The sequence below is a fragment of the Delphinapterus leucas genome, unplaced genomic scaffold (assembly GCF_059928025.1).
Source record: "Delphinapterus leucas isolate spDelLeu-1000000601 "Yukka" unplaced genomic scaffold, BTC_Dleu_Yukka2 spDelLeu_asBTCV2_sq25, whole genome shotgun sequence".
In the NCBI taxonomy this organism is placed as follows: domain Eukaryota; kingdom Metazoa; phylum Chordata; class Mammalia; order Artiodactyla; family Monodontidae; genus Delphinapterus; species Delphinapterus leucas.
Window position 1 is genome coordinate 1,184,182 of NW_028322234.1, and position 24,501 is coordinate 1,208,682.

At 39.0% G+C, this 24,501-nt stretch overlaps 1 protein-coding gene across 10 annotated transcripts in view; it reads right to left on the reverse strand.

The window, feature by feature from the left end:
• LOC149744007 (histone-lysine N-methyltransferase, H3 lysine-36 specific) overlaps nucleotides 1-24,501 on the reverse strand; it is a 127,273-nt gene that overhangs the window by 64,129 nt on the left and 38,643 nt on the right. For 9 of the 10 annotated variants that reach the window (XM_089905107.1, XM_089905112.1, XM_089905102.1 and 6 more), the window contains 3 exons: nucleotides 14,061-14,196; nucleotides 8,409-8,581; nucleotides 3,596-6,167 (listed from right to left, as the gene is read on the reverse strand). In XM_089905107.1, the coding sequence (XP_089761233.1) occupies nucleotides 3,596-6,167; nucleotides 8,409-8,581; nucleotides 14,061-14,196 (2,881 nt within the window). Of the gene's footprint in view, nucleotides 1-3,595; nucleotides 6,168-8,408; nucleotides 8,582-14,060; nucleotides 14,197-17,731; nucleotides 17,895-24,501 lie in introns of all 10 variants that reach the window. The other variant, XM_089905113.1, reaches the window with a different exon arrangement.

The window sequence follows — 24,501 nt, forward strand, 5'->3', positions numbered from 1 at the left end:
AAGTACTAAAAGGGAAGTTTACAGCACGAAGTGCATACATAAAGAAAAAAGACCTCAAATCAACAACCTAACTTTACACTCGAGGAATAAGAAAAAGAATAAGCACAAAGTTTATTTGCAAAGGGAAAGAAGTAATAAATATTAGAGCAGAAATAAACAAAACAGAGAATTTTTTAAAAATACAAACAAAACTAAGAGTTTGTTTTTTAAAAATCAACAAAATTGACAAGACTTTAGCTAGATGGAGAGAGCGAGGGAGACACATATAATGAAAACCAGAAATTAGAGAAGACATTTCAATGGAAGCCACAGAAACAGAATTTTAAGAGACTACTATGAACAATTATACGCAAACAAATTGGATAACCTACAAGAGCTGGATAAATTTCTAGAAACATGCAATCCACCCAGGCTCAATCATGAAGAAATAGAAAACCTGTAGTAAGGAGATTAAATCAGTCATCAAAAACTTCCCAAGAAAGAAGAGCCCCAGGATCAGATGCCTCCACTAGAGAATTCTACCAAGCATTTAAATAAGAATTAATGCCGAGCCTTCTCAAACTCTTCCAAAAAATGGAAGAGGGGGGAGCCAGACAAATACATGTTAATAAAAAAAATTTTTAAAAAAAGACATACCAATATCCCTTATGAACACTTACACAAAAATTCTCACCAAATTAGCAAACTGAATTCAACAGCAGCACTTTAAAAGGATTATACACCATGACCAAGTGGGACTCATTCCTGGGATGGAAGGATGGTTCAACATACAAAAATCAATAAATGTAATACAACACATTAAAAGAAGGAAGAAAATCACATGACCATCTCAATTGATGCAGAAAGGCTTGACTAAATTCAACACATTTTCCTGATAAAAAACACTCAACTAGAAACAGAAGGAAATAATCTAAAATAAAGGTCATTTATGAAAATCCCACAGCTAACACGACAGTCCATGGTGAAAGACTGAAAGCTTTTTCTCTAAGATCAGGAACAGGCTAGAATGCCCATTCTTGACACTTCTATTTAACACAATACTAGAAGTCCAATTAGGCAAGAATTAGAAATAAAAGGCATCCAAATTGGAAAGGGAAAAGTAAAATGATCTCTGTTCATAGATGGCATGACCTAATGTAAAGAAAACCCTAAAGATTCCATAAAAAAGCTGTACGAATAATAAATGGATTCAGTAAAAAAATCAACATTCAAAAATCACTTGTGGGACTTCCACAGTGGTTAAAAATCTGTCTGCCAATGCAGGGGACACAGGTTTGAGCCCTGGTCTGGAAAGATTCCACATGCCACGGAGCAACTAAGCCCATCCTCCCCAACTACTGAGCATGTACTCTAGAGCCCATGAGCCACAACTACTGAGCCCACATGTCACAACTACTGAAGCCCACGCACCTAGAGCCCATGCTCCGTAACAAGAGAAACCAGCGCAATGAGAAGCCCGCGTACCTCAACGAAGAGTGGCCCCTGCTCACCACAACTAGAGACAGCCCACACACAGCAACGGAGACCCAACACAGCCATAAATAAATAAATAAATAAATAAATTTATTTTAAAAATCAGTTGTTTCTACACACTAATAATGAACAATTCAAAAAGGAAATTAAGAAAACAATCCCACTTATAATAGCATAAAAAAGAATAAAAACACTTAGGAATAAACTTAACCAAGGAAGTGAAAGAGTTGGGCACTTAAACTATAAAACATTGCTGAAAGAAATTAAAAACACAAATAAATGGAAAGACATCCTGTGTTCATGGATTCAAAGACTTAACATTAACAAAATGTCCATACTACTCAAGCGATCTTCAGATTCACTGCTCTATCAAAATCCCAATGGCATTTTTTGCAGAAATAGAAAAAAGACATCTTAAAATTCACACAAAATCTCAAAGGACCCCAAATAGTCAAAATAAACTTGACAAAGAACAAAGATAGAGGACTCACACACTGTGTTTTCAAAACATGTTACAAAGCTACAGTAATCAAAACAATATGATAGGACTTCCCTGGTGGCACAGTGGTTAAGAATCCACCTGCCAATGCAGGGGACACAGGTTCGAGCCCTGGTCTGGGAAGATCCCACATGCCGTGGAGCAACTAAGCCCGTGTGCCACAACTACTGAGCCTGCGCTCTAGAGCCTGTGAGCCACAACTATTGAGCCCAAGTGCCACAACTACTGAAGCCTACGTGCCTAGAGCCCATGCTCTGCAACAAGAGAAGCCACCCAATGAGAAGCCCATGCACCGCAACGAAGAGTAGCCCCTGCTCGCCGCAACTAGAGAAAAGCCTGCGCGCAGCAACAAAGACCCAACACAGCCAAAAAAATAAATAAATAAGTGTAATTAAAAACAAAAAAAAAACACAATATGATATTACCATGAAGACAAACATAGATAACGGAACAAAATAGAGGGCCCGGAAACAAACCCTTACATGTATGGTCAAATTATCTTTGACAAGGGTGCTAAGACTTTACAATGCAGAAAAGATAGTCTCTTCAATAAATGGTGTTATACAACAATGTGCATACAGTTAATACTGTAATATACACTTTAAACTTGTTCAGAGGGTGAATTCATGTGTTTTTTACCACAATAAAAATAAAGCGTTGATACACATGCTAAGTAAAAAAAAACAAAGTACCACATATTGTATGATTCCATTTACATGAAATGTACAGAACAGGCAAATCTATAGATTGGGGAGAAATGAAGGGAGATTGATAAAGGGTACAAGGTTTCTTTTTGGGGTGATGCAAATGTTCCAAAATTAATCATGTTTATGGATGCACAAGTCTCTGAGTATACTAAAAAACCACTGAAGTATATAAACTTTCAACAGGTGAATCTTATGGTCAGTGAATTATGTTTCAATAAAGCTGTTAGAATCTACTATGGTAAACAACATTGAAAACTTATGTTTAAGGAAAGGCGGTTTTATCCTCAATAACAATATTGTATAATATTATATTTTGAAAGACTCCTGCTGTTTTCCCTCTGCTGCTAAGGAAGGATACCCTGGTACTTCAGATTTTTAAAAATTTATTCTCAAACCCCATTCCAGAAGGGATGCAAGACATCTAAGGCCTTCAAATAAGTACTACAGAACACTTACATTTTTTCAAAAGCACATCCCCTTTGTCTACATAACAGGAGGACCTTCCTTAAGTTGTAGTCCAAGACAGCCTGACGTTCATTAAAATCTATTTGCTTTCTGTAAACTAACTAGATTTTAGTCTTAGGGCTCAGAGCCTCTCAAATACTTACAATACCAAATTGAGTCCCCAAAAGTTCACAGATTGAAAAAGGTAGGAAATGGGGAGCAGGAACAAAATGTTCTTGAGACTTACTAAAAGCAAAAGAAAAAAGAGCTTCTTGGTAAAACAATTTCTGAAAGTATATGGAAACCTGGTCCTCAAAATTCAGATCCTTCTACATAAAGTCCTTTCTTCTCTTCAAGTGATAATCCTTCCCTCCCAACTTACACTTAGGCCTTCCATGAAAACAGACCAACTTCAGAAGGGTATCATTATCACTTCCTCTAGTCCCTTTCTTTCACAGTCAGGAGTCCTTACCTGGTTCAGGGAGCTCAGGCTGAGGGGTCAAACTGGGAATTCCTGGCTCCTTTTCCACCTCTTCATTGCTGGCACTGGATTTATCACAAACTTTCAACCGTGGCCCAGCTGAATCTAAGCAGTCGGCATGATTTGGATCTGTCAGTGCATCCTCTAGTATGTTCGTCGCAGGAGGAGGTCTCTGTTCTGGGAACTCATCTCCCTTCTTTACAGGGTCAGCAGGAAGCAAGACCCCAAAGGCACCCTCAGAGTTTTCTTTCTCCCTAAATCTGTTAGTGCGCTTACGAGGTTTAGTGCGCCTTTGGTTTAAACGCTGCCACCGCTTTTTAGGCACCACTTGATTTACACTAGTGGGTTCATCATTCTCACTAATCATTTCAGACTCCAGCTCTGTCCCTTTTCTGTTTTCAAAAGAGGGGTCTTTTTCAGGAACTTTATCAGGGTCAGACTGGTTGATTTTATTATCAAAATTAACACTGGAAAAATGGGTACCATCTTCACTTGTTAAATGGCCCATTAATTGAAGGGGTTCTTCTTTACCAGGGTCTTCTGCCTCACCTCTGGAGGAGCTATTCTCTGAACCCCTACTCTCTCTGTCTCCCTGCAGTGCAGCCTCAAGAGTCACAGCTGGAAGCTGGTTCAGTTTTCTTTTGCGCTCTGTCTTTAAGGCTTTACGGTTCACTGTGTTCTTTCCCATCTGGGTTGAAAAACCATCTCGTAATTTGGATGGCTTTGATCGACCACAGTTGCGCCTAGTAATACAGTTTGAACGATTTTTGCCAGAAGCAGGGAGGTCTCTTTTATCGGACACCAAGCCAGGTAGGGAGGTAGATAGCTCCCCAGACAGTGCAGAGTCACCCCCACTAGGGCTAGGACGGACTGGATCCTGAGTGCCATCTCCATTTTTTTCTGAATTGTGAGTGGAACCTCCTGAAACCAAGACCTTAGAAGCCCCCACAGGACTACTGGTAGAACAGTCCCCAAGACCAGGACTCCGATAAGAGACCAAGTTCTGAGCAGTCATTAACCGTTGCTCCTTGGTCTTACTATCATGCATATCTTTCAACATCATTAGTAATGTACTGAATTTGTAGTCTGGTTCAATAGGTATATGATTCTGACCAGAGGCAGAAGAAAAAAGTAATGGTTTTGATGGCTTTGACATTCCGGAGTCACTGACATCTTCACTTAAGGATCTATAAGAGAGTTCTTTCAACTCTGACAGAACGTGTTTCACCACTGCTGTTTCTATGTCACTCGAATCCCTGGTTTTCTCATGCATGTTGCTCAGTAGTTTTAGCCCATCCACTTTCCCACTTTTGGAAATGCTGGCCAAAGGAGAGCCTTTGGTATCAGAAGAGCAGCATTTCAAACTGCAGTCCTCATCTGCAACAGGCGGTTCTACTACAACTGGGTTTTCTTTATGTTTGCACTTGATACTTCGGATCTTGGGCTGTTTGCTTTTCGAATGTAACAGAGCTTGATTTGTAGCCCCACCTTTTATTATTGAGTTCTCACTGGAAATGCTTGATGGTGTGTTAAATTTTGGAGAAAGACCATCATTTCTAAAATCTGATTGGGGTTTTCGGACAAGAGTTGATACTTTAAGATCAGAGAGATTAACCTGAGACGTCTCAGTTCCAGGCTCTACTGTCTTGGTACAATCCATCAAGTGGTCTGTGTGTGAGTTAGTAATGAGGGTCTTCTGCTTTGCTTTTACCTTAGTGTTCGTGGCAGGATACCTAGAATACTTTACCTTTTCATTTTTCTGCACAGGTAGCATGTTCTCTGTTCTATCGAAAGCATCTGCAATTTCAAGGACACTGTTATCAGACTCTGAACTATGATCTACGGGATCCAGATCACTGCTTCCATCATCATCAGAAGTGGTACAGATACTAATGGAATCACTTCGCTTTTCTTCATCACCTGCTCCAATATAGCAGAGCTGCACTTTTGAACTACACACCAGACCTCGCTGGAGTTTCTTCTTCTCCCCAGAACGTTTAGAGAGCAAGGCACCCTCAGACAAGCCTAGTAAAGAGTCACAATTTGAAGTCTCAAATTCTTTCTTTGCAGTGTTTTTTGCACAAGAAGAAAATAGGAAACTTCCTGGGGCAGAGCTGGGCCCTGTGAGGCTGTTTGCTATCCGGGAAAGTTCATTAGAGGCCTGCTTATCAGATACATCCCCAGAAATAAAGTTTAGGCCAAGGTTCTCTGGAATCTTTCCCCTCCGTTCTTCCTTATGTGCTTCAAATTGCATGTGGCCCTTTTTCACACTAGTCCTTTTTGGATTATCAGAGCTCTTTCTGGCTAGAGACTTAGCACAAGGTTTTTCCTTCTCATCTGCAGAATGTTCAGAGTCAAAAGCCAGAGATTTCAAGCAGCCATTAAGCAACAGGTCATGTTCTGATTCAGGGTCATTTGTACAGTCCTCAAACGGCATATCCTCCTCACTGTCCAACTTGAGTGAACTGGTGACACATTTTCGGTTCTTCGACCCTTTGGGAACATCATACTGCTCAGCAAGACCAACACTGGCTTCCCATTTACTCAAAATTTTCTGAGGAACCTTAAATTTAAAGAGAAAAAGATTATCACTAGTCTAAGAAATAGAAGGGGAAACAGGCAGATGATCAGTGAACACCTCTCAAATCAGAAGCTCTTCCAAGCCTTGTGCTTCTTCAAGGCTCTTTTATGGGACTGCCAGGTGGTTAACACCCACAGTTCACCCAGAACTTAGCTAATGGGGATTCCTCAACACTACTTCTACCACTAAGATCTATCACTGGAGAAAGATTGATCCCATAAACGCTCCACTCCCCTTACCATTAAAAGCACAAAAGAGTGCACCATAAATGAGACTACAACATTACACTACTAATCAATATTATATTACTAAATCAAGGAATAACCAGACCACTCCTACTTACCCCTCCAACCTTAGAATAAAGATTTCCTTCCTGACTTATGAAGGCCAAGCACTTGCTCAGTTACATAAAAGAGAAAGCAAAAGGCTAAAGAAAGGAGATGCATGTGGAAAAACTAGGACTGGAGAAATGAGTAAGGCAGACCTGCCCTAGAAGAAATGAAATTTGGAACTCTGGTTATCACCAGGCCCTTGGCTAATCAAGATTCTTCTATACATGTTACATACAATCTGGATTATAAGGACTTCCCTGGTGGTGCAGTGGTTAAGAATCCGCCTGCCAATGCAGGGGATAGGGGTTCGATCCCTGGTCCTGGAAGATCCCCCATGCCGCGGAGCAACTAAGCCCATGCGCCACAACTACTAAGCCCACACGCCACAACTACTGAAGCCCGTGGACCTAGAGCCTGTGCTCTGCAACAAAAGAAACCACCACAATGAGAAGCCCGCACACCACAACGAAGAGGAGCCCCCACTCGCCGCAACTAGAGAAAGCCCGCACACAGCAACAAAGACCCAACGAAGCAAAATAATTAATTAATTAATTTTCTTTTAAATCTGTATTATAACCAAGCAGTGTCCTGGGCTTAAACATGTAGTCCAGAGACATCAATACACCCTGGATGTATGACAAGTTACATATGCTCTTTTCTTGATTCCTCACAGCATAAGGACATTGAGGCTCTGTGAAATATACCTAATTTTCAAGACTCTTATTTCCCTCCCTGGCTTCATACAATAAATATCAGTCAAGGTTCTATCAGTTAGTGTTCACAAACACTTTAATACTTGTGAAAGGTCATGTTCTGCTGACCATGTAAAAATTAAGGCCACTAGACAGGAAGCCTCCTCTTATAAAGCAATAAACTGATCATCTGGTTTACTTTACACACAAACACACACCCATTGACTTTCTAACTATGACCATAGTAAATCAATTTTCCAGAACCTAAAAGCCCTAGAGAACTCCTCTGAAAAGGGGGTTGGTTAATCTACATAGTTAAAGGCTTGACACAAAAATTCTGACACCTCCCCACCACCAACCACCCAAAGTATTAGAAAGGATAAAGTTATCCTCTTCTATTCTATCCTAACAATAGCACACACTAGTTGTTTCAGAGCATCAGGCGTATAACATAAAATATTTATTTCTAATCCTCACAACAGTTTGACAAGGTACATATTATTACATTAGTTTTACAGAGGAAGGAACTCCAGTTGGAAATAGCAGGGACTGCATACTGACTAAAAATTATCCTAACTGTGATTCTTATAAAATAGTCTAAAAGTCTGAAACACAAATCTAAGAGGAACTATTTCCTCTTCTAGAATAGACTATAAAGGAGTATCAAAAGAAACAGCCAAAACTTTAACACATCACGCAAATGAAACAAAAACATCACGTTCTTTATTAAAATATAACCAGGTTTGAAACTGCTTAAGCCTTAACAACCACACACAAAAACCAAAACAACAAACAAAACAAAAATGTTTTAAGTCTTATCTTTCTCATTTTTAAGAGAAATAATTAATCCAGAGAGTGAAAAGTAGAATATTTCATTTTGATGATCATTTTCTTCTTACATCAGATATAACCAAAGATGACTGATCATGCCTTTTTTTTTACTATCACATCTAAGTGACATGGCAGAAGTTAACTGAAATCATTTCTCAAAAAATTTGAGTATAAATATTTGGAAGGCTAGCCCCATCTCATCCCTGCAAAAAAACTTGCTTTCTGCCAATTTTCTCACCAACATCCTACTACCAAAGGAAATAACTTATATTCCAAAAATATAATACTTCTTCCTTTGATTGATCCTGTAAACCCTCCCTACCTACCCCCAAGAAGATAATTTGAGAGGCTTTTTTTTTTTAAAATACCTTATGCCTATATCCTTTTTCTTTCTGCTTCCCTCTTCTCCTAAGGACAGGTAGCTCTTCAAATTGATGTCTGCCTTCAAACATGACGATTGCTTTTCCAGCCACCCAGGCTCTCTCAGAAGGATCTCCAAAAGCCTCCACGTAGTACTGTCGATAGGGCCTCCGGTTAGAAACTAGATAAAAATAAAAACCACAGTGTCATTGCTTTAAAAAATTGATATTCATCATCAAGAGAACAGCCACATAGCAATGGCCAAAGAAGCCTCTTTTCACTTAAAACTAAACTAAAATAAAAACTCAACAAGCTAAAAAACCTACAGAACAGGAAACTCTGAGGTAGGTCAGATAGAAGGTAAATTTTCAATTTTCAATTTATGTGACAAGAAAATGGTTAAGAGTGTAATGAAAGAATTTAATGGTTTGGTCTGATGATATGCTATATATTCCAAACCAGTTGGAGGTTGATTAGCTAATCATATAACAAATTAATATAACAACTAAGTTTTTTCTACCATCAATCTATAAAATTTTATACCCTCATTACCAGAAATCACAAAAGGCATATGATAAGCCACAGCATCACAAATATAATAATCAACAAGAACTAACCACCAAATAAACTCTTAAAACATTATGCTAAAATACAAGGAGGAAGAAATGTTTCAACACCATGCCACGTATGATGTGCTAACATTTATGACATAGCTACTCTGGGCAAGGTACTATACTAGGTGCTTTGCATGTATTCTTCACAACAATGAACTCTAAAAAATAAGTAGTATAATCTCCATTTTATAGACAGAATAATAAATCCAACGGCTTCAGACAGGGAAAATCCAGAGTGAAACACTGGTTTTGCAGAGAAAGTGAAACTTGATATTTCAAACTACAGAAATTTTTTTTAAAAAAGGAAATCTCAACAGCCCCCTCCCCACCAAAAATCCACTTATTCTATAGTTTCTTGGCTGTCCAAAGTTCTATGCATACAATTACCAAAAATAAAAATACAAATCTCATCCAGAAAAGATTATAATCAAATTTACCTAGTATATGTTATCTTCTACACACTTACCATCTTTGCATTTTTCATACCAGTAAAAAATGTCACAAAAGAAATATAGTCAGGGTTACACAGGTGTAATGATTTGTCTCTATTTAGAAAAGGAAATCATTTTATATAAAAATTCACTTTAACTCACACTGAATTACAACCTGGTAAAATTTTGTATTGTACATTTTAAAAACAAGTTCTGTAAAAAAACAAACAAAAAAACCTGAACTCCTTAGTCTCTACCTACTAAATTAAACACTTCAATAGAAACCACCTATAAAGGGGGATTAAATGTGTGTATGTGTATATATACACATACACACACATACACACACACACACACACACACACAGAGGTTCTTAAAGTCAGTCTGAAAAGTAAATCATTCTCCCATAAATAAGTAAATTCAACTAACACAGACTGAACATTTATGACGTCCCAGCACTATACAGAGGACTGAAAAGAACTCATTGCCTGGTGGGTAAGAGATGTACAGTATAAAGAGATTACGGTAAAACAGCATGCTAATTGCGATAACATGAACATTCATTTTTTAAAAAATTTTTCAAGTATGTCTTGAGTACACTACATTTTACCATTTGATAGTATCTATTGGTGATGGCATTTTTAAAAATTGAGATATAACTGACGGATAACATTAGTTTCAGGTATACAACATAATGATTCGGTATTTATATATAATGCAAAATGACCCCCACAATGTCTAGTCAACATCCGTCACCACACGTAGTTATAAAAAGATTTTTTCTTGTGATGAGATCTTTTAAGATCTACTCTCCTAGCAACTTTCAAATATACAATACAGTATTAACTATAGTTGCCATGCTGTACATTACATCCATGTGACTTATTTCTTTTATAAATGGAAGTTTATAACTTTTGACCCCCTTCACCCATTTTTCTCCTCCAGTCTGTTCTCAGTATCCATGAACTTGGTTTTGTTTTTTCAATTTTGGTTTTTTTAGATTGCACATATAAGTAAGATCATACAGTATTTATATTTTCTCTGTCTGATTTATTTCACTTAGTAAAATGCCCACCAGGTACATCCACGTTGTCACAAATAGCAAGGTTTCGTTCTTTGGTATGGCTGAATAATATTCAATTATGTATATATACCACATTTTCATTACCTATTCATCTATCGATGGACACTTAGTTGTTAACATTCACTTTTTTCAAAGTGAAAAATCATTAACTGGAGGACAAATGGGACACCTGAGCAGAAAATTTAAAGGTAAACAGTTTGTTGAGGGGAGAATTCCTATATAAGGGCCCAGAACCCTCAAAGACATGAATGAATAAAACGAATGAAATAGCTAGGAACTGCAAGTAGTTCAGAACACTAAATCATAAAGTGGAAGGAAAGGGAAACTAAGCAGGTAAGCAGTGGCCAGACCTGAACAGCTTGGATACCATGTTAAGAGTTTGACCACTGGGACTTCCCTGGTGGTCGGTGGTTAAGACTGCGCTTCTAGACACAAGAGGGAAGAGATATGGGAACATATGTATATGTATAACTGATTCACTTTGTTATAAAGCAGAAACTAGCACACCACTGTAAAGCAATTATACTCTAATAAAGATGTAAAAAAAAAAACACTCTGTACTTCCAACACAGGGGGCACAGGTTCAATCCCTGGTCAGGGAACTGAGATCCCATGTGCCACACTAAGACCCTCCATGTTAAGAGTCTGACCATTATCCTGTTGGCCCTGAACCTCATTTAAACTGTGGAACCACAGGCTCAGTTTTCCATCTTAGAAAGATAAATCTCCTTGACCTCTGAATAACACATTTAACAGGAAACAGAGAGGAAACTCAGGAGACCAGAGATTACCAAAATAGTTATATACTCAAGATGACTAAAACCTAAACCACCACTAAAACCACCTAAGGTGGTAGCAATGGGAATTAAAAGAACAAAATATGAAAGATTTTTTTTAAGAAGACAAATCAAAAGGACTAGATATTAATTAAAAGTCAGACAGAATGTGACCACCTAGAGGGGTGGGATAGGGAGGGTGGGAGACGCAAGAGGGAAGAGATATGGGAACATATGTATATGTGTAGCTGATTCACTCTGTGATAAAAAAGAAACCAGCACACCATTGTAGAGCAATTATATTCCAATAAAGATGTTAAAAAATAATAATAATTAAATTAAATTAAATGTAAAAAAAAGTCAGATAGAAAAGATACTTGAACACCAATGTTTATAGCAGCATTAGTCACAATAGCCAAAAGGTGAAAGCAACCCAAATGTCCACTGAAGGATGAAAGCATGAACAAAATGGAACATTATTGAACATTATACTTCAATGGAATTATTGAGTCTTGCAAATGAATGATACACGTAATACAACATTTACCAGGGACTGAAGGTTATTGTTAAATTGTTAACAGAGTTTCAGTTTAGGAATATGAAAAAGTTCTGGAGATGGATAGTGGTAATAATTGCACAAAAATGTTAATTTACTTAATGCCACTAAACTATAAACTTAAAAATGGATAAAATGATAAAATTATGTTACATATATTTTTTACCACAAAAAAATGTCAGATAACAATTGGTAGTAAGGATATAGAGAGATTAAAACCCTCATCCAGTGCTGATGAGAATATAAAATGGTACAGTAGCTTTTCAAAACAGTCTGGCAGACCTAGCTCTTCCACTCCCAGGTATTTATCTGAGGAACACAAAAACCCTAATTCAAAAAGATATGTCAGCTTCCCTGGTGGTGCAGTGGTTAAGAATCCACCTGCCAATGCAGGGGACACAGGTTCAAGCCCTGGTCCAGGAAGATCCCACATGCCGTGGAACAACTAAGCCCATGCACCACAACTACTGAGCCTACGCTCTAGAGCCCACATGCCACAACTACTGAGCCCATGCACCACAACTACTGAAGCCCATGTGCGTAGAGCCTGTGCTCTGCAACAAAAGAAGCCACTGCAATGAGAAGCCCGTGCACCACAACTAGAGAAAGCCCATGTGCAGCAACAAAGACCCAACACAGCCCAAAATTAATTAATTAAAAAAAATATATATATATGCACCCCTATGTTCACTGAAGCGTTATTTATAACAGCCAAGATATGGAAACAACCTAAGTATCCACTGACGGATGAACGGATAAAGAAGATATGGTATATATACACAATGGAGTATTACTCAGCCACAAAAGAATGAAATCCTGCCACTTGCGATACTGATGGACCTTGAAGGTATTTTGCCAAGTGAAATAAATCAGACAGAGAAAAGATAAATACTATATGTTTTCACTCATATGTAGTATCTAAAAAACATAACAAGTGAACAAACAAAATAAAACAAAAACTCATATATACAGAGATCAGATTAATGATTACCAGAGGGGAAGGGGGATGGGCAAAATGGGTGAACGGGGGAGACTGTATGGTGATGGATGGTAATTAGACTTGCGGTGCTGTACACCTGAAATTTATATAAAAAATTTTAATTAAAAAAAAAAGTCAGGGGGCTTCCCTGGTGTCACAGTGGTTAAGAATCCACCTGCCAATGCAGGGGACACAGGTTTGAGCCCTGGTCCTGGAAGATCCCACATGCCGCGGAGCAACTTAAGGCCGTGCACCACAACTACTGAGCCTGCGCTCTAGAGCCTGTGCACCTAGAGCTCGTGCTCTGCAACAAGAGAAACCATGGCAATGAGAAACCTGTGCACCGCAAGGAAGAGTAGCCCCCACTCACCACAACTAGAGAAAGCCTATGTGCAGCAACGAAGACCCAACACAGCCAAAAATAAAAATTAATTAAATAAAATTTTTAACCACCCCCCCAAAAAAAACCCTGTAGAACATACATACAATATGCTATGTTTACGTTAAATTAAATCAAAGGGGGTAGGGAGATGAAACTATATAGTTGGATTTACATAAAGGAAGTCTAGGAAGAAACATTAATAACAGCTGGTTACTTTTTGAAAGGAGAGGTAAAGAGTGGGGCAGACCAGAGATTTTTTTAATCTTGTGCATATATAACCAATTTAAAACCTAAAACACATATATTAAAACTACAATAAAATCACAAACTATCTTAACAGAAAAAAGGGAGCTCAAAATGAAGTTTGAGCCCTTATCTTATACCATTTTAAAGTTAAGGCACGTAAGATTCATACAGAACAACCAAATAAGTAACAAACTTTAGTAACTATAGAAAATAGTCTAAATCAAGACTTTAAAATTCAAAATGACTTATAAGCAATCTTTATAACTGTTTCAGCTTTAAAACTAACAAAAATGATACAAACCTGAAGACTGAAGTAGAAAAACATAAATATACTGAAAAGTGATTCTGGACAATGTAGACTTTAGCTAATAAGCCTAACATTTTCTGGCATCTACAGATAGAATAATTGAGAATTTTTAAATCATAGAGTAAAATAAAACACACCTTAAAAAAAAATCCAGAAAAGATAAAATACATAATAACAATTCATTAACAAAATGCTCAAAGGTAAGAATGAATTATTACTAACGGAAACTGCAAGTTGGTAATTCCATACTGTATTTTATCATGTATAATCAACTGCAAGTATTACCTTTCATTTTTGAGTGTGTGTTAATCAACGGATCAGAACAAATCCTGCAGGGCCACCAAGGGCGTCTCTTGAATTTTGCCCAGATGAGATCTCCAACTTCATACTTCAGTGGCGTAGCCTTTTTCTTGGGCTGACACTTGAGACAGACAAAACATGGGGCATCAATAAAAATCAGAACCTTTTGAAACAACATATCTTTCCACTAGCCTTCTGAGAAAGCATTACCAATGAATACTAGATGAAAACACTCCAGCTTAACCACAATTACAAAATAAGTATAATTAAAAATTACTGTCTTAACTATTTATAACACAGTGCTTTATAAAGTCAGTAGTAGCTCTCAATTTACATTTGCTTTACATAAGTAAACTACCTACATTCTAGGAAAATAAATAAGCTATTTCAAATTTTTAAAGAGCTAAAAACTGAAATAATAGATAAACAGAATCATCCCAAGGAAAAGATATCTTTGCCCAAGTCCTTGGATCACAACACAACAGGGGTGGGGGGTGGGGGGTGGAAGAAATTTAACAATGTCAAGAGACTCTGATACCACTACATATGCCAACTTTATCTCAATAAACTGGGGGAAGGGGAGACTGTGGTCCCTTCTGCAGGTGATACTCTACATCCTTCTCAAACACAGACATTCTTATTAATTTACAATAATGGCCTACTGAAATAATCCTGAAAGCTACAGGCTAGATTCTGGCAATGTCAGCACAACTGACATATTTTTCCCAGGACATGCAAGAGAGGCTGCATCCAGAACAGTACACTGCCCAACTCCAAGGGATACCATTCAAGCACAACACAATATGAATCAAGCTCCCTGGACATATCCAATGCAGAGACCCTGGCTGCATCTTTTCTCCAAAAATAATACCTAATTTATCTGCAATCCAAATGCTTCCATCTCAGCTCTAAACCTATACCCATGCCTTTAACACCGCATCAACAGTACAGAGGTCTCCTGCCCTGAGAGGAAGATGGCTTTGTGTTTAGTAGGACTGAGCTCCCCCGGCAGCCATAAACTACACAAAGGAGTTCACATGTGCTGAGCTGTTTCTGGGTAGCTAAGAGCAGCACCTAAGGTACTTGGACAAAGGACAACCTACTCCATTTACTCCAAGGGGGCATACAAATATTATGATTTTCTATAAATGCTATGTCCTAAAAAAGGCTTGGTGAGTTCCTCCCTCAGACTCAGTCGTCCCTCCTTAATGCCTAAAACAGTACCCACCTAGTACATATTAAGTGTCCAATAAAGAATATGCTGAATGAATTGACTGAAATCATTCAAATAAAAATGATGAGTAATACCTGGGGCTCAAGGATATCAAAGTATTGGGCTCAATTCAATGATTTGTAAGTTACCATTCAACTTTAAGACTGTGCATTCAGAGAGAAGTAAATCTCACAGAATACCCTTATTGAAAATAGTGTCATTAGTTCTTCATGTATATAGAGTTACTCGGAAATGAGACAGAAACTACAACTTTTAAAACATTTTTTTTTGAAAAGCAAGCCCCAAGGGGCCATTTTTGCCTGTTATCATTCTGTAAGTTATCAGAAAAAAAATTACTTCAGAGCTAGTTGGCTTTGAAACTTTAAAACCATGATACCAAGATGGGATAGAAACTCTTTTACATGCCCCTGTACTGAAAACTACAATTTGAGTAGGTTCCCATAAATTTCTGATATAATCTGATTTGTAATCATTTATTTGGCAATCATTGATAAATATGGACTTGCTTATTTATCTGAGTCCTAAACGACTTTAAATATACTACCATTTACTTGATGTCTGCTATATACCAGGCACTGTTCCTCCTTTAATCCTCTTAAGGTAGATACTATATTATTACTCCTATGTTACTATCTGCCTATAGTCATATAGTTATGTAGTAGGTAGCAGAGACAGGATTCAAACCTGGGCAGTCCAACTCAGGATCCCAAACTCTCAACTACTATCCCAATAACAATAAAACCCCATGATTATTACATGCTTTATGACAAATTCAGCCATAATCAATCTATAACATGATACTGGTTCTGTCTTTGCCATATATTACTACTACAAAGTGACCGTAGTAGTAATATATCAGGAATATATCAGTGATCAGGAAGTAAAGCCATAAAACACAAGGCTTCAGTAACAGATGGATAAGAAAGACCATGAGTGGTACTGCTTACAGCCAGAAGCCAGAATCACACAAAGCAGTAATGAGCTGTCTTCTGACTCTATCACAAATTGTGTCACCTTAAACAAGTCAGTTAACTCAGCATCAGCACCCTAAGACATAATAAAACCAGGAAAGAAACACTTGCTCTACCACGAACCATGAAAATGAAAATAACTATTAATTCTACTCCTAATATTTTAACCCAAAGGAAATAATCCAGAAAAGTAAAAGAACTGTAAAAAGATATCTAAAGCAGTTATTTATGACAACAAAAAGTTAACATCCTAGACAACCTATGGAATGAGAGAAAATATTTGCAAACAATGTGACTCTATATTACAAAATATACAAACAGCTCCTACAACTCAATGACAAAAAACAAACAACCCAATCAAAAAATGGGCAGAAGATCTAAACAGACATTTCTCCAAAGACATACAGATGGCCAACAGGCACATGAAAAAATGCTGAACATCACTAATTATTAGAGAAATGCAAATCAAAACTACAATGACGTACCATCTCACACCAGTCAGAACGGCCATCATTAAAAAGTCTACAGGGACTTCCCTGGTGGCACAGTGGTTAACAATCCGCCTGCCAATGCAGGGGACAAGGGTTCAATCCCTGGTCCGGGAAGATCCCACATGCCGCAGAGCAACTAAGCCCGTGCGCCACAACTACTGAGCCTGCACTCTAGAACCCGCGAGCCACAACCACTGAGCTCGCGTGCCACAACTACTGAAGCTCACATGTCTAGGGCCCATGCTCTGCACCTCCACAACAAGAATAGCCACCACAACAAGAAGCCTGCGTACCACAAGGAAGAGCAGCCCCCGCTTGCCACAAGTAGAGAAAGCCCACACACAGCAATGAAGACCCAATGCAACCAAAAATAAATTTAAAAAAATAAAAATTGGAAGAAAAAAAAGAATGGATCAGATTCTACATAAAAAAAAATAATAATAATAATAATCCGCCTGCCAATGCAGGGGACACAGGTTCGAGCCCTGGTCCAGGAAGATCCACGTGCCGCGGAGCAACTAAGCCCATGTGCCACAACTACTGAGCCTGCACTATAGAACCCGGGAGCCACAACTACTAAAGCTCACACACCTAGAGCCTGTGCTCCACAACAAAGAGAAGCCACCACAATGAGAAGCCCATGCACTGCAACAAAGAGCAGCCACCACTCACTGCAACTAGAGAAAGCCTGCACGCAGCAACAAAGACCCAATGTAGCCATAAATAAATAAATAAATAAATAAATAAATAAATAGTCTACAAATAATGAATGCTGGAGAGGTGTGGAGAAAAGGGAACAACCCTCCTACGCTGTTGGTGGGAATGTAAATTGGTACAGCCACTATGGAAAACACTATGAAGGTTTCTCAAAAAACTAAAAATAGAGTTGCCATATGATCCAGCAATCCCACTCCTGGGCAAATATCCAGAAAAAACTCCAATTTCAAAAGATATATGCACCTCAGTGTTCACTGCAGCACTATTTACAATAGCCAAGACATGGAAGCAACCTAAATGTCCGTCGACAGATGAATGGATAAAGATGCGGTATACATATAAAATGGAATTCCATGCAGCCATAAAAAAGAATGAAGTAATGCCATTTGCAGCAACCTGGATGGACCTAGAGAAAGACAAATATCATATGATATCACTTATATGTGGAATCTAAAAAATGATACAAATGAACTTATTTACAAAACAGAAACAGACTCACAGACACAGAAAACAAACTTACAGTTACCAGAGGGGAAAGAGGGGGTGGATAAATTAGAAGTTTGTGATTAGCAGATACAAACTACTGTATATAACATAGATAAACAAGGTCATACTGTATAGCACAGGGAACTATATTCAATACCTTGTAATAAACTAAATTAGAAAAGAATCAGAAAAAGAATGTGTTTGTGTATAATTGTATCACTTCGCTGTACACCAGAAACACAACATTGTAAATCACCTATACTTCAATTTTTTAAAAAAAGTTAACATCCAACAAGGGACCTGTTAAACAAATTATGCTGAAAACTCCATGAAATATGCAAAGTGCAGATGAAGTTAAGGAATACTGAAAATGTAATACACAGCCACACATATGATATACCAACTATTTAGAAACTATGCCAAAACTATGATAAAAAAAAAGTCACTGAGAAACACAAATAAAAAATAGTTTCATTAAATTAAAGGTATCATGGGTAAAGATTTTCATAAACCTGAGACATTAATTTCCTCCTTACTATTTAATTCATTTACCAGGATGACCAAATAAAACAATATATACAAACTTATTGGGGAAAAATGTCTATACAAATACATATTATTAATGAACAGCAACATCCAAATCCAAGTGACCTTAGTATATAAAAAATTAGAAACAGGCAAGAAGTCCAGACCAAAGTGAGGCTTCCAAACATGAAAATAGAGAAAATAACAACAAGGGAAAATTAAAGGTGGAAAAAAAAAGGAATATGACTCTTCTCTTCAGAAGAGCTTAAAAATCTCACATGGGAAAGAAAGACCCCAAAATAACTCCTTGTAAAGCCCATAATTCAACTAAACACCTGCAAACAAAGCTCAACAAGAAACACAAAGATGAATTCCTGATCTTAAGGCACTTGGAGAATATCAGGGAAGACTAGAGTGAACAAATGTCATTTGAGCTTAGACTGGCCGGATAGGCACATTTCAGAACAGCTTTCCCTAATATCTCTGTATGTCCAGTTGGATAAAACATATTGGTGCTAATTCCACGGTCAGGGAACTAAGATCCCATATGTCTGCGGGGTGTAGCCAAAAACCAAATTTTAAAAAAATACAAAATTTTTAAAAAAATGTTACACTAGAAAATGTTTAACACAAAAGAAGGCAGTAACAAAGGATTAGAGGAACAAAAATATAAGACATAAAAAACAAAGAGCAAAATGACAGATATCAATCCTACCTTATCACTATTTACATAAAATGTATATGGATTTAAAATTCAAAGGCAGAAATTGACAGAAGAGATTAAAAAATATTATACAACTACACTGTCTAGAAGACACACTTCAGATCAAATTCAAAAAAGGGACTGAAAGGATGAAAAAGAAATAACATGTCAACAGTAACACACGGAAGGAAGTAACAAAAGTGGGGACGTAAGTACTGATCCTATGGAAATAAAAAGGACTATGAGAGCAGTAGCAACAGTTGTACACCAACAAATAGGATAACTCGGATGAAACAGATGAAGTCCTAAAAACACAAAACCTACCAAGACTAAATGACATAGAAACAGAATATGTGAATAGACCTATAACTAGTAAGGAGACTGAATCAGTTGTGAGCAATCAAAAAATCTCCCCACAAAGAAAAGCCCTGTAGGGACTTTCCCGGCGGTCCAGTGGTTAAGGTTCTGCGCTTCTAATGCAGGGGGCGCGGGTTAAATCCTTGGTCTGGAAACTATGGTCCCGCATGCCGTGAGGCGTGGCAAAAAAAAAAAAAATGCCCTGGACCCAGTGGCTTCCCTGGTAAATTGTACCAAACATTTAAAGAAGAACTAATACCACTCCTTCTCAAACTCTTTGAAAAAAACTAAAGAGGAATAAACTCTCTAACTTACTGTTTGAGGACAGCATTACTGATACCAAAGTCAGACAAAGGAAAAGCTACAGACCAATATCCTTTTTTATAAGTTATTTTTATTTATTTATTTGTTTTTGGCTATGTTGGGTCTTCATTGCTGCGCGCAGGCTTTCTCTAGTTGCAGTGAGTGGGGGCTACTGCTCGTTGCAGTGTGCAGGCTTCTCATTGCGGTGGCCTTTGCTGCAGAGCACAGGCTCCAGGCATTCAGGCTTCAGTAGTTGCAGCTTGCGGGCTCCGGAGTGCAGGCTCAGTAGTTGAGGCACACTGGCTTAGCTGCTCCGCGGCATGTGGGATCTTCCCGGACCAGGGCTTGAGCCCATGTCCCCTGCACTGGCAGGCGGATTCTTAACCACTGAGCCACCAAGGAAGTCCTAGACCAATATCCTTTATAAACACTGATGCAAAAATCCTCAACAAAATTCAGCAAAACAAGTTGAACATCATATTAAAAAACCATAATATAAATATCAATCATTGTTTTGAACAGCTGAAACTAATATAATGCTATTATGTCATTATATCTCAATTAACAAAAAACAACCAAAACAAAACACCATGACCAAGTGGGATTTATTACTGTAACACAGGACTGTTCAACATATGAAAATAGATAAATTTAATACACCACATTCACAGAATGAAGGATAAAAATCACATGATCATCACCACTGATGCAGAAAAGGCATTTAATAAAATTCAACGCTCATTCATGATAAAAAAAATACTCAACAAACTAGGATTAGAAGAACACTACCTGGGACTCCTCTGGTGGCGCAGTGGTTAAGAATCTGCCTGCCAATGCAGGGGACACGGGTTTGAGTCCCGGTCCAGGAAGATCCCATGTGCCTCGGAGCAATTAAGCCCGTGTGCCACAACTACTGAGCCTGCGCTCTAGAGCCCGCAAGCCGCAACTACTGAGCCCGCCTGCCCCAACTACTGATACCTGCGTGCCTGGAGCCCATGCTCCGCAACAAGAGAAGCCACCGCAATGAGAAGCCTGTGCAGCACAACAAAGAGTAGCAGCCGCTCGCCGCAGCTAGAGAAAACCCGTGCACAGCAACGAAGACCCAATGCAGCCAAAAATAAACAAATACATTTTTTAAAAAAGGAAAAAAGAAGAAAACAACCTAAACATAATAAAAGCCATATATGAAAAATCCAGAGAGCATACTGCTGAATGGTGAAAGACTGAAAGTTTTCCCTCTAAGATCAGGAACACAGCAAGGACGCCAGCTTTCTCCACTTCTATTCAACATACTACTGGATGTTCTAGCCAGAGCAACTACACAAGAAATAAGAGGCAACAAAATTGGAGAGGAAAAAGTAAAAATATCTCTATTCACAGGTCTTATATGTAGAAAATCCTAAAAATTACACACACACACACACACACACACACACACACAAACCTTACAGAACTAATGTATGAATTCAGCAAAGTATGAAGATACAAAGTCAACACACAAAAATCAGTTGAATTTCTATACATCAATAATGAAGAATCGGGCTTCCCTGGTGGCGCAGTGGTTAAGAATCCGCCTGTCAATGCAGGGTACACGGGTTCGAGCCCTGGTCCAGAAGACCCCACATGCCGCGGAGCGACTACGCCTGTGCATCACAACAACTGAGCCTGCACTCTAGAGCCCACGAGCCACAACTACTGAAGCCCACACGCCTAGAGCCCGTGTTCTGCAACGAGAAGCCACTGCAATGAGAAGCCCGTGCACCGCAACGAAGAGTAGCCCCCACTCGCTGCAACAAGAGAAAGCCCACACCCAGCAACAAAGACCCAACTCAGCCAATAATTAACTAATTAATTTTTAAAAAAAAGAAAGAAAAGAAAGTCAATGTGACCTACAAAATAGGAAGAAATAAAGTCAAAGAAATGATTCAGGGAGAGGAAGACATGTCTTTTTTTTTTTAATAGTAATCTTTTATTTATTTATTTATGTATATTTTTATTTCTGGCTGTGTTGGGTCTTCATTTCTGTGCGAGGGTTTTCTCTAGTTGCGGCAAGCGGGGGCCACTCTTCATTGCGGTGCGCGGGCCTCTTCACTATCGCAGCCTCTCTTGTTGTGGAGCACAGGCTCCAGACACGCAGGCTCAGTAGTTGTGGCTCACGGGCCTAGTTGCTCCGTGGCATGTGGGATCTTCCCAGACCAGGGCTCGAACCCATGTCCCCTGCATTAGCAGGCAGATTCTCAACCACTGCGCCAGGGAAGCCCAAGTCATGTCCTATTATGCCCTTCTACTGTGAGTGACATAGAAGTCTTTGAAGGGCTGATATTTTAAAAGGATCACTCTGACTGCCATGGTAAAAACAGCCTTAGGGTGCTAGGGTGAAAAGCAGAGACCACTCCAGATGAGATGTAATAGTTATGTGAACCTAGCTGGGATTGGGGGAGGGGGGCACGAAGCAGGATGAGACAGTGAAATTTGCTGATGGATTGGATGTGTATGCTACAGAAACAGAGAAATCAAGGATCATTCCTTTATGACTTAAATACTGCAATGATGGAGTTCCCATTTATTAAAATGGAGAAGACTACAGGAAAAGCAGGTTTGGGGAAGTACATCCGGAATCTGGTTTTGAACAAGTATAACACTCCAATTTCACAACCTAATGAAAAAGTCAAGAAAGCCAATGTATATATGATTCTGGAGTTCTGAAGATCCAGACTACAGAGAGAACTTTGCGGAGTCTTGATGACAAAAGATCATCAAGAAAGTGAGTACAGGGACTTCCCTGATGGCGCAGTGGTTAAGAATCCACCTGCCAGTGCAGGGGACACGGGTTCAATCCCTGGTCTGTGAAGATCCCACATGCCGCGGAGCAACTAAGCCCGTGCGCCACAACTACTGAGCCCGCGCTCCACAACTAATGAAGCCTGTGTGCCTAGAGCCCGTGCTCCAGAACAAGGGAAGCCACTGCAACGAGAAGCCTGTGCGCTGCCAACAAAGAGGAGCCCCGGCTCGCCACAACTAGAGAAAGCCTGTGCACAGCAATAAAGACCTAACGCAGCCAAAAATATAAATTAATTAATTAATTAATTTCTTTTAAAGTGAGGTGCCTGAGGACTAAGTCCTGAGGGGTAGAAACAGGTAAGGATTCTTTTTAAGCTCTGCTAGAATTGCTTGGCCAACATATTCCCCAAAACTCCCTGGCTTGGGAATGGGCACTAAATTTGGGACAAGGATAGCATATCAGAATTTAGTCACAGAGTATTACATTTCAAAGCTATAGTTCTTAAAAAAAAAAAAAAAAGCTATAGTTCTCTAAGCAACTTTCAGATTACCAGTTAATCTCCCACATATCCAGATTTTGGAAAGGGGGCACACTTTGACTATTCAAAACAAATATTCTGGTACAACGGAAGTGTCTCTTTCCCCAACATTTATCCGTCATGGTGTCATGAACTGCTGTTAGTCTATTCAGAAACTGGGTACGCTAACAAATTTGGTTTCATGAAAGCTATGGAGTTAACCCTAGCTTCTAGGGAAGGGTCACAGACCAACCTTCCTCTCTGCCTCCCTTGGCTCTGCCTTCAACCTTTCTAAGCACAAGTGAAAATGGAACCCACTTTTAATGTTTTATTACTGTGTTAGAAACATCCCCAGCTATTTTATTTTTTTTAATTTTTGTTTGTTTGTTTGTTTTTATTTTTGGCTGTGTTGGGTCTTCGTTGCTGTGTGCGGGCTTTCTCTAGTTGTGGTGAGCCCGGACTACTCTTCATTGCAGTGTGCGGGCTTCTCATTGTTGTGGCTTCTCCTGTTGCGGAGCACGGGCTCTAGGCACACAGGCTTCAGTAGTTGTGGCACGTGGGCTCAGTAGTTGTGACTTGCGGGCTCTTGAGCACAGGCTCAGTAGTTGTGGTACACAGGCTTAGTTGCTCCGCGGCATGTGGGACCTTCCCGGGCCAGGGCTTGAACCCGTGTCCCTTGCATTGGCAGGCAGATTCTTAACCACTGCACCACCAGGGAAGCCCCCCCAGCTATTTTCAATTATTTTCGATTGAAGCATTCATAGTCATGTGTGAGTGCTCAAAATCATTCTAGGGTCCCCAGCCCTCTTCAAAGATAGTTTAAAAAAAACAAAACAAAATAACTCTCCAACCCAGTCTCACAACAGTATTTCATTCAAGTCAGAATTGAAGAGGGTTAAAAGTGCATCTCAACCACATCACACACTGAGTAACTGCTAAGTAAAATAACTGTACTAAGTATAGTGATCTAGCCAGCTACATTTGGTCACAATAAAACTCAGGCACTCTGCTCAACACTTAATACTGAATTATCTCTGATGTCACAGTAGCTTCTAAGAATAGAGTAGGAGTGTGTTTTTCTCCATATCATGCATGCAAAAACTGAGGCAGAAATTAAGTCATTTGCCCAGGTTCACAAAACTAGTACTAAAATATCAATGCAGGGATTCAAACCTGACTCCAATAAAAATGCTTTTAGGGCTTCCCTGGTGGCGCAGTGGTTGGGAATCTGCCTGCCAATGCAGGGGACACGGGTTCGAGCCCTGGTCTGGGAAGATCCCACATGCCACAGAGCAACTAGGCCCGTGAGCCACAACTACTGAGCCTGCGCGTCTGGAGCC